Raw genomic sequence first — 12,126 nt, 5'->3', positions numbered from 1 at the left:
AGCCTCAAAGACAGTTGATCTATTACAATAATATCCCATTCACCAAAAACAAAAAACCTAAAAAAGTAAAGCAACAAAATAAATAAATTCAGTAGCAGTTACTAATGTGAACTTTGCTACTGATTTAACTGCACGTCAATTTCCCTTTCAATTTTGTAACAAACACTTCTTAGCATTCTAATATGACTGCCAGGGTTCTTAATGATGTTTTAATTAATCTCTTCTTAACTAAATTTACCATTTATGGGACACCACCTACAAACTGTTCCTATTTCCTCTTTTGGCATTACATATTATTGCCATAGCAATATGTAAAGGTGAAAAACTAGGTTATGAATGTCTATTTGATGTGGTAGGTACACAAATTTTCTTAAACAGTAAAGCAGTCCTCACCTTAAAATATATATATATATACATATATATGCATGTGTATATGCATATAGTAGAGGTTGTATCAGAAGAGAAAGAACAAAACTTTAGATTTACAGACAAAATCCTTTCTCACTAAATACTGCACATGATTTCTGATTCCTATATAAACAGGATGAAAGGGGTACCTGACTGGCCTAGTCAGAAAAGCATGTGACTCTCCTTCTCAGAGTCCTTAGTTCGGACCCCACATTGTGTGTGAATATTATTTAAAAATAAACAGGATTGGGGCACCTGGGTGGCTCAGTCGTTAAGCAGCTGCCTTCGGCTCAGGTCATGATCCCAGGGTCCTGGGATCGAGCCCCGCACAGGGCTCTCTGCTCGGCGGGAAGCCTGCTTCTCCCTCTCCCCCTCCCTATGCTTGTGTTCCCTCTCTCGCTGTGTCTCTCTCTGTCAAATAAATAAAATCTTTAAAAAAAATAAAAATAAAAAAAATAAACAGGATTAAAGTTTAAAATATGGGTGCTTAGAACATGCACTTACCACTTGTCCATTGTGTGGGTTCTTATGAGCATATGGAGGTCCACGGATATGATTCCACATCTGGCCAGAAGTCATAGCAAAGACTATACACTGAAAAACAGGGTGTAATGTTATAATATGTATATCAAGGAATATCAATACTGCATTTTTTTAAAAATAATGGTCACATAATTAAATTTAAAAAATCATGTATCACTTCACCCATTAGAATAATTTTCACTAACTAACTATGGGACTTTGGGAATTCATCCCAAATGAAAGAACAAGATAAAGCCATAGCCAGAGATATAAGTGAAACAGATATAATAGGCCTGATGGAAAATTTAAAGCAATAATCATAAGGATACTCACTGGGCTTGAGAAAAGAATAGAAGACATCAGGGAGACCCTTACCACAGAGATTAAAGAGTTAAAAAAGAATCCATCAGAGATGAAGAATACAATGAACAGCAGGCTAGAAGCAGCAGAGGATCACAAATTAGTGACCCAGAAGATAACAGAAAATGATGAAGCTGAACAAAAGAGAGAAAGAATTATGGAACATGAGAATAGACTCAGGGAACTCAGTAACATTCATATTATAGGAGTCCCAGAAGAAGGACAGAGAGAGAAAAGAGAGTAGAATATTTATTTTAAAAAATAATAGAATACTTCCCTTATCTGGAGAAGGAAACAGATCCAGATCCAGAAGGCAGAGAGGACTCCCAATCAAAATCAACAAATGCAGGGCAACACCAAGACATATACTGATAAAGAACAAATCTTAAAAGCAGCAAGATAAAAGAAGTCCTTAACTGATAAGGGAAGACCAAAAAGGCTAGCTGGAGATTTCGCAACAGAAACTTTACAGGCCAGAAGAGAGTGGCATCATATATTCAACGTGCTGAATGGGAAAAATCCACAGCCAAGAATACTCTATCCAGCAAGACTATCATTCAGAATAGAAGGAGAGATAAGGCATTTCCCAAACAAAAACTAAAAGAGTTCATGACCATTAAATCAGCCCTGCAAGTAATACAAATGGGGATTCTTTGACTGGAAAGACCAAAAGTGACAAAGACAAAGGATCAGAGAAATCTCCAGAAATGACCAAAAAAAATTAACATAGTACTAAATATATATCTATCCTTAATTTGAATGTAAATGGACTAAAAATCCAAGACCCATCTATCTATATGCTGCATACAAGAGACCCATTTTAGACCTAGACACCTGCAGACTGAAAGTAAGGGGATGGAGAAACATTTACCATACAAATGGATGTTAAAGTTAGAGTAGCAATACTTATCTCAGACAAACTATATACTTTACAACAATGACTCTTACAGGAAGACTAAGAAAGGCACTATATCATAATAAAGGGGACAATCCAACAAGAAGATATAGTAATTGTAAGTATTTATGTCCCCAACCTGGTAGCAACCAAATATATAAAAAAAATAACAAACATAAAAGAACTAATTGATAATAGAATAATAAGGGACTTTAACATTCCACTTACATCAATTGACAGATCATCTAAGCAAAAAATACATAAGCAAACAATGGCTTTGAATGACATACTGGACCAGATGGACTTAACAGATATATTCAGAACATTCCATCCCAAAACAGCAGACTATACATTCTTATCAAGTGCCCATGGGACATTCTCCAGAGTAGATCACATAATAGGTCACACATCAGGTCTCCACAAATACAAAAAGACTGAGATCATACCATGCACCCTTTCTGACCAAATGCTATGAAACTAGAAGTCAACCGCAAGAATAAATTTGGAAAGACCACAAATAGATGGAGGCTACTAAACAATGAATGGGTCAATCAGGAAATCAAAGAAGAAATTTAAAAAAATACATGGAAAAAATGAAAACACAAGAGTCCAAAATCTTTGGGATGCAACAAAAGCCATCCTCAGAGAAAGTATATAGCAACACGGGCCTACCTCAAGAAATAAGAAAAATCTCAACCTAAACTTACACCCTTTAGGGCTAGAAAAAGAACAACAAAAGAAGCCTAAAGCCAGCAGAAGGAAGGAAATAATAAAGATTAGAGCAGAAATAAATGATATAGAAACTAAAAAAATCCAAACCCAAGAAAACAGATCAATGAAACTAGGAGCTGGTTCTTTGGAAAAAAAAAAAAAAAAAATCAATAAAATTGATAAACCTCCAGCCAAGCTTACCAAAAAGAAAAAGGACCCAAATAAATAAAATCACAAATGAAAGAGGAGAAATAATAACCAACACCACCGAAATACATACAATTACAAGAGAATATTATGAGCAATTATATGCCAACAAATTAGGCAATTTGGAAGAAACGGATGCATTCCTAGAAAAATAAACTACCAAAACTGAAATAGGAAGAAATAGAAAACTTGAACAGACGAATAATCTGCAAAGAAACTAAATTAGGAATCCAAAAACTCCCAACAAACAAAAGTCCAGGACCACATGGCTTCACAAGTGAATTCTATCTAACGTTTCAAGGAGAGTTAATACCCATTCTTCTCAAACTACTCCAAAAAATAGAAAAGAAAGGAAAACTTCCCAAGTCATTCTATGAGGCCAGCATTACCCTGATACCAAAACCAGATAAGACTATACTAAAAAAGAGGGTGGCTGCACCCAGGTGGCTCAGTTGGTTAAGCATCTGACTCTTGATTTCAGCTCAGGTCATGATCTCAGGGTTGTGAGATCACTCTCTCTCCCGTGTTGGGCTCTGCAATCAACGCAGTCTGCTTGAGATTCTCTCTTTCTCTCCCTCCTTCTCCCTCGGCCCCTCCCTGTTAGCTCTCTCTCTCTCAAATAAATAAAAAAAATAATAAAATCTTTTTAAGGGGGGAGAGGTGATGGGCAGAGGAAGAGGGAGAGAATCTTAAGCAGTCTCGAGCTCACAACCCCAAGATCATGACCTGAGCTGAAACCAAGAGTCAGATGGATACCCAACTGAGACACCCAGGTGCCCCCTATTATATACTTACTCTTAAAATAAGCTAAAGAAAATAGTATGAACTTCATGAAGAAGAGAAAAATACCTTACCAGTACTGTACCGTATTTACTGAAAATAATCTGATATACGGACCCACACAATTCAAACCTGATTTGTTCAAGGGTCAACTGTACTCAGTTTATAGGAAAGACTAAATATCCTGTTTTATATAATCCTCTCTACAGTCATCTTTGAATATTCTTTGAATTATTGGGCTACTGTCTGTTCTCATTACACAAAATTAGGAACTAAATTTATTAAGAAAAGTATACCCTAAAAATAATTAAATTTTTCATTATATTCTTGCCATAATCCTAACACAAAAATATACATGAGGCTATATATATAAACTACCAATTTGCAAACAGACCTACCCATCTTCAAATGACTCAAACTTAAAAACAACAGTTGCTTTACTGAAAAAAATATTAGCAGCACTTACCTAAGCTTCTCACTTGTAAAGAGAACAAAATAAAAAACCACAGAGATAGTACCTGCATAAATTACATAATTTAGTTCAAATAAATTTGTAAAGGTGCTCATTCTGAAGTCAGAGCCGCCTTGCAGTTTTGTGTGGTCACAAGAAATACATTTTGATTGATACAACACAATACGTAGACACCAAAGAATCCTTCAGGAATGTGCAAATTGTGTAATCGTTTGTATTAATTTCAAGCTTAGGTTTGTCACAAAACTTACCCAATTAAACTGATACAATTTCTTTCAGACAGAAGACACATTAAGATATGTGAATCATCTTACAATATAGACCATCAATGTTAAAAGGCAGAAAACAGCTTCTGTCCTACTAAGATTTACTGTGATAATAAAGTTTGGGTTATTAGATTTTTAAAGTGATGTTTATCTTTCATGTTTTTAATTGCAAATTCTTAGGATGTTTTTCTTTGCGTGTGAAATGAATATAACTATTTATCACACTTATATTTCTGCTTTGAAATGATAGCCATCTATGAGGAGCTTTAGGTTGCCATGAAGATCTGTGCTAAGGGCTATGGAACATAACATTTTAACTCATTTTGATATTCCAAGTCAACGTTTATTTCTGAAAACCATAAACTATATATTCATATTATACCCCTTGAAGTTATGTACCAGTGTAGTTCAATATTTTACCCAACCATTCTACTTTAAACTCATCATAAAACAGGTAACGTGTAAGTTTATTGTTTATCATCCTTCTTCTTCAGGGAGGAAGGGAAAATGGAGTAAAACCAGAATCAATGCTTATTCAGCTCTATAAACAATTATCATCACTTATAAACAGGAGTTCATAATATTTTTTTTCAAGACCAGGAGGAACCTATGAATATTCCTTTACCTAATTTTTTTAAAACTCAGAATCAGGAAGCTCTAATATTACCTTTTTAAATATTTGCATATCTTTCTCTATATAAGGAAATTGCAAACTTTCTCTCTATCCTACACCCTAAAGCACTATGAACAGCTTCCTCTTGCCAGGAAATACTGCATTCTCAGCCTACCTGTGAGTCATATACAATAATATGAATAATGAAAAAGACAAAAAAAAAAAAACAAAAACCACCCAGTAATAGAATACAGTCTATAGAACTAAGGATGTGTAACACTCAGTAATCCCCTGGGAGATACTTTTGCATAGGTTCAATATACAATTGCTAATTGTATACAGACTTGTTCTTTACCAAGAAATGGGTATGTGGATAGAGCTTCTTTTACAAACTTTTTCTCATTATTCTCATTTTGCATACAATGTTTGAGATTACAGAAGTGGTCCGCTCTAATTCATTATTTTCATTTTAGAAGTTTTCCTTTTCTGTGCAATCCAAGGCTTTCATCAGAGTTTCCACAAATCAGATAATAGTTTGCCAAAAATTACTAAAAAACATTCTCTTTCCCAAAGGAAAATGGAATATTGGTTATTTCACACAGACAAATGTTTGAGAATCTGAATAAATGGGTTAGCATTTTGGGTAGCCTCTTAACTCTGTAAGGATATCTTAAGAATTGGATAAGACTAGAAATGAACAAATCCATTTTTTCACTTAAACCTAGCCTTTTTTAAAAATAAATAGAGTCAGGTTTGGTGGTGGTAGTGGTGGCTATCAGGCAGAATGTAAAGAAGATTCAAATTAGTTTCCATAAGCTATCAACAGCTAAGGAAAAGATAACAGTTTGTATATTTCTATATTAATGAAAAGCAGAGGGAGAAAAGTTTCAAGAGGAGTTTTTAATTCAACATTTTGTCATCAGAGTTTTAAAACATATTGTTTGAAAACATGTCTGTACTCTGCAGCCTGTTATTGACTTCTAAAAGTCTGCCATTGGGGAGCATGCACACTTGCCAAGATTTCCTTCTCAAGTATGTGTTTGTGAATGTTAGAATATTTTCTGCTATGCCAAGGTAAATGGCTTCCAAGGATTCAAAGCAGAAATACAAAACCTGGATGGAAAAAAATTGATCTGTTCAAGTATTTAACATTTATGTACCATATAAATATTCTTAGGCATTTATTTGTAGTCATAATGGCCCACTACATCCACTGGTTTAAACATCCAACATATGAGATATGTGTCCAGATTTAGAGAAGCCCAGCATCGTGAAAAGAATATAGAACTTGAAGTCAGACACGTGGAAACAATTCCTAGTTAATCATTTTCTAGCTGTGTGAGCCACAAGTTGAGTTTACTGAATCTTAGTTTCCTTGTTTATAAAAGGAGGATAATACAAATAACCTTTTCATCATTATTGTAAGGAATAAGTACATAAAACATACCCCAAAGGAGGAAGAAACACAATAAATAGTAATGATGATTATTACTAGCTTACAACAATAATTCTGGGGAGGAGGATAATGAAGGCATGCTATTTTCAATTGAGTCTAATTCAGAGAGATATTATCAGTGTTTCACTAGACTGAAACAGTGACAAGATCTGGCATGACACTAAATACTAGATAAGTTTTAACTTTACAAAAACACTGAAACAAGTACTATATTTTCATCAAAAAACCTGGGTAGGGGCACCTGGGTGGCTTAGTCATTGAGCGTCTGCCTTAGGCTCAGGTCATGATCCCAGGGTCCTGGGATCGAACCCCGCGCATCAGGCTCCCTGCTCGGTGGGAAGCCTGCTTCTCCCTGTCCCACTCCTCCTGCTTGTGTTCCCTCTCTCGCTCTTTCTCCCTCTGTCAAATAAATAAATAAAATCTTAAAAAAACAAAACAAAACCTGGGTAGCTTTACTGAATGAAGCAATTTGAAAACTAGCCTGAGCAAAACCCAAAACACTTTTAAACTTACTAAGGTGCTTGAGATCACCTCTAGTATCCAATTATATTGGAGTATAATTAATCCATTATAACTCAATTATCAAAAGTAAGCAAATATTGAACTTAAAGAAAAAAGCTCAAACTTCAAATTTATATTTGAAGGATAAAGGACTGCTACACAAACCAACAATTAGCTATAAATATATACAGATATACATAGTCTGAATTTTGGTATACTATTTGTAAACTTTTTTTACACCTTTTGTTAGTTTTTTTTTTTTTTTAAGATTTTATTTATTTATTTGAGAGAGACACAGCGAGAGAGGGAACACAAGCAGGGCGGAGTGGGAGAGGGAGAAGCAGGCTTCCTGCAGAGCAGGGAGCCCGATGCGGGGCTCGATCCCAGCACTCTGGGATCATGACCTGAGCCAAAGGCAGATGCTTAACGACGGAGCTACCCAGGTGCCCCTTTTGTTAGATTTAAGTATATTTTTTCTTCCTATTGTTAAAAATTGTATGTCCAATTATATATTTAAATTGTTTACTGTATAAAAATCCTAATGATTATTGGATAGTGACTTTGAATTCAGAAAACCTGTTCAACTCTAGTAATAATTTTTATTGTTGGTTCTCCATAAATGGTGATGACTTTTCCATGTGGACAATCATAAGTAAATATGACATGCCTACTCATTTACATTTATTTACTCCCTGCATTTCTTTTTCTGTTCTTAAGCTTTGACTAAGACCACTAATAAAATGATGAATAGTATGTAATTATAAGCTTTATTTTAAATTATCACTACTAAAGATATTTGCTAGACATTTTAAGATATCCTTTACCTAAGAAAGTTCGCTTGTATTTATAGTTGGCTAATTTTTTAAAATTCTAAGTGATGAATATTAAGTAATTTCTATGGTATTAGTAACACTACTTCTACTTTAAGCCATTACTGTGATGGTTTTCAATTAATTTATACTTCCCCTATGGCTTAACCAACCATTCCTACAACCTGACTTTTGTTATTTTATATACAGCTAAATTTGGTTGGTAGTACTGTTAAAGAAAAACCTTTTGATTCCATGTTCATAAGCAAGATTTGTCATATGCCACGTTACTACTTCCTATTTTCTAACCATCTCTAAATTCTCATACTTAGTTTTACATTCTTTCTTGCAAGTACTTCATTATCCATACTAGAGTGATTTTTTTTATAATATCACTTAACTTTCTAGCAAAAGTTTCTGGTAAGTTTTCTGTATCTGTAGGAAAAGCTGCTCTCATTTGTAAATTATTTCCTTGTAACGATATGCACAGATATTGTGTTAAATCCTTTGTTGATATTGCTCTGATATTGCTCATATTTGAATAGCATCCATTTTTCTTGAACTGGTGAAATGGCTACAAGCAAGAGACCACATAACTCAGTGGTTCAATTTGTTGTTGTTGTTATGAAAACTGGCCATTTCCTTAAAATATGATGCCTCTGTGTGGCCATACCTCCTTTGTCTCTCAGAACTTAACCGATTCCAGGCAGACTTCTTCCCCTAAATCTTCACTCCCCTTGATTTCTTCATGAGCCACTGCCACTAAGAAACATGGTCAGTACTTCAAAGGTAAACCACTCATTTTCCTGGGTTGATCTTTGCTTGTACTTTGAATTCTGCCATCTTTGGTTCCTTAGCACTCATTGCCTGAGCTGTCTTTACCACCTCCCCATGTAATCCTTCTATATCTAAGTAAGGTCCCAACCACAAGTATTCCTTCTCAGGACAGGGTCCTCATTGTCTGGAAAGAAATATTTCTTGCCAATTTTTGATACCTGCCACTAACACTGCACCCCTTAGCACTTTCTGCTCCTCTCAATAACAAAGGATCCTTATGAGGAGTATCATAAGGATATTCCTATCATAAGATGTTTTATGTAAGCCTCATGGTAACCACAAAGCAAAACTACACAAAATACACAAAAGAAAAAGAGAAGGGAGTCAAAGCATACCACTGTAAACAATCATCACCTCATAAAGGAGGGAACAAAAACCAGCTAGAAACAGCTGGCAGTAGCCTCTTACATATGGACCGATTCTTTTTTTTTTTCCCCTGGGTTGGGAGTATGGAATTTATTTTATTGTTCTGAGTCTGGGTTTTGTTCCTTAGACATCACAATTCCTGGATGAGGGGACATGTCCAACCTCCCAGACTCATAGTCCCATGGGCCTGTTTGGATTGTTTTCCAGGTTCAAAGTGCACTGAGAAGACTTCACAGTTTTAATACTTCCTAGATGCTCAACTGAGGCAAAGTGACAAAATGACCACCCCCAGCCCCACCTGCCAAAAAAATAAAACCCTAAGCCCTCTGGCAGCAGAAAACAATTAAGAAGGCATTAAGAAGTCCTTACCTATCAATAATTACTTTAAATGTAAATGGATTAAATTATCCATTCAAAAGATATAGAGTAGATAAATGGATAAAAAAAAGAAGACCCAACTATATGGTGCCCCCGAGACACTCCTTTCAGCTTCAAGCAGAAAAATACTTTCAAAGGGAAGATATGGAAAAAGATATTCCACAGAAATGGAAACCAAGAGAACAGGGTAGCTATACACTCATCAGAAAAAAATAGAGTTGAAGTAAAAAATGGTCACAAGAGATAAATAGGGTCATTATATAATGAAAAATGAAAAATATAATAGTTGTAAATATATATGACCATATCACAGAACCTAAACATATTAAGCCAACACTAACATATCTGAAGGTAGAAAAAAAACAGCAGTACAGTAATCAGGGACTCCAATACCCCAATTTCAACAACAGCCTGATAAAGACACTAGAAGAAAACTACAAATAAACATCCTTGATGAATACAAATGCAAAAATTCTCAACAAAATTCAACAGTACATTAAAAGATTATACACCATGATTAATAGGGATTTATTCCGTGTATGCAAGGAGGGTTCAATAAAGATAAGGCATGGGATATACTACATTAATAGGATGAAAGATGAAAATCAACCATATGATCATCTCTATAGATATAAAAAGTATTTCACAAAATTCAACATCCTTCCATGAGAAAAACTCTCAATAAATTGGATATAGAAGAAATATAGCTCAACATAATAAAAGCCCTATTTGATGATCCCACAGCTAACATCATTCTAAATAATGATAGGCTGGAAGGTCTCTAAGATCAGAAACAAGACAAGGGTGCCCACTATCATCATTCCTGTTCAGCATCATAGTGCAAGTCCTAGCCAGACCAAATGGGCAAGAAAAAGAAATTATTATTATTATCCAAATCAGAAAGGGAAAAGTAAAATTGTAGATGATATGATCTTATATACAGAAATTCCTAGACTCCACCAAAAACCTATTAGAATAACCAATTGCAATAAAGTTTCAGTATATAGAAATCAGTCATGTTGCTAGAGTCTAACAACAAAACATCTGAAAGAAAATTTTTTTTTTTTTAAAGATTTTATTTATTTATTTGACAGAGAGACACAGCGAAAGAGGGAACATAAGCAGGGGGAGTGGGGGAGGGAGAAGCAGGCTTCCCGCCGAGCTGGGAGCCCGATGTGGGACTCGATCCCAGGATCCTGGGATCATGACCTGAGCCGAAGGCAGACGCCCAACGACTGAGCCACCCAGGCGCCCGAAAGAAAAATTTTTTTTAAAGTCCCATTTACAATAGCATCAAAAACAATAAAATTCTTAGGAATAAATTTAACCAGGGAGGTAAAAGATATTCAAGAAAGAAAGGAAACAAATGGAAAAATATCCTGTGTTCACAGAGCAGAAGAATTTATATTGTTAATAAGTCCATACTACCTAAATTCAATGCAATCACTATCAAAATTCCAATGACATTTTTCACATAGAAAAAAAAATCCTAAAATTTGTATGGAGCCATAAAAAGATGCCAAATAGCCAACACAGTACCTAGAAAGAACAAACCTGGAAACACGAAATTCCCTGAATTCAAAGTATGTTACAAAGTAATCAAAACAGAATGGTACTGTCAGAAATAGACCAATGGAATAGAATTGCAAGCCCAGAAATAAACTCACACAAGTACCACCATCAAATATTTGACACCACATCTGTATCTTTGGGGTAAATACAAGTACCCCAAAGATACAGATGTAGTGAAAAGAAGGGCCACATGCACCCCAATGTTCATAGTAGCAATGTCCACAATAGCCAAACTGTGGAAGGAGCCAAGATGCCCTTCAACAGACAAATGGATAAAGAAGATGTGATAGAGTATTAGCCATCAGAAAGGATGAATACCCAGCAACTGCATCGACATGGGTGGAACTGGAGGGGATTATGCTAAGTGAAATAAGTCAAATGGAAAAAGACAATTATCATATGGTTTCACTCATATGTGGAACATAAGGAACAGTGTGGAGGACCACAGGGGAAGGGAGGGAAAACTGAATGGGAAGAAATCAGAGAGGGACACAAACCATGAGAGACTCTAGACTCTGGAAAAAAAAACTGAGGGTTACAGAAGGGAGGGGATGTGGAGATGCGGGAACTGGTGATGGGTATTAAGGAAGGCACGTATGGTGATGAGCACTAGGTGTTATATACAACTAATGAATGGCTGAACACTACATCAAAAACTAATGATGTACTACTATATGCTGGCTAACTGAACATAAAATAAATAAATACATACATACATACCAAAATGGCAGAAAAACAAAACAAATATTTGACAAGGGAGTAAAGAACACTCTATGAGGAAAGCATAGTCTCTTCAATAAAAAGTCCTGAGAAAAGTGGATCTTCACATGCCAGAGAATGAAAATGGACACCTATCTTATGCCAATCACAAAAATTAATTCGAAATGGATTAAAGGATTAAACCTAAGACCCAAAACTATAAAACTCTTAGAAGTAAACATATGAAAAAAGCTCATTGACATTGGTCTTGACA

At 35.2% G+C, this 12,126-nt stretch overlaps 1 protein-coding gene across 5 annotated transcripts in view; it reads right to left on the bottom strand.

Moving 5' to 3' along the window:
* The window catches only part of TUSC3 (tumor suppressor candidate 3), a 246,841-nt gene that overhangs the window by 85,605 nt on the left and 149,110 nt on the right, over positions 1-12,126 (bottom strand). For all 5 annotated transcript variants that reach the window (XR_004679087.1, XM_035004135.1, XM_035004136.1 and 2 more), the window contains exon 6: positions 913-1,002. Coding sequence is in view for 4 of the 5 variants with exons in the window: in XM_035004135.1 (XP_034860026.1) it covers positions 913-1,002 (90 nt within the window). In the remaining variant the exon portion in view is untranslated. The remainder of the gene's footprint in view (positions 1-912; positions 1,003-12,126) is intronic.

This window comes from Mirounga leonina, unplaced genomic scaffold, assembly GCF_011800145.1.
Source record: "Mirounga leonina isolate KUSES-001 unplaced genomic scaffold, KU_Mleo_1.0 Mir_128, whole genome shotgun sequence".
Classification (NCBI taxonomy): Eukaryota; Metazoa; Chordata; class Mammalia; order Carnivora; family Phocidae; genus Mirounga; species Mirounga leonina.
The sequence above is the reverse complement of the archived record's forward strand: the minus strand, read 5'-3'. Positions and strand labels throughout refer to the sequence as shown.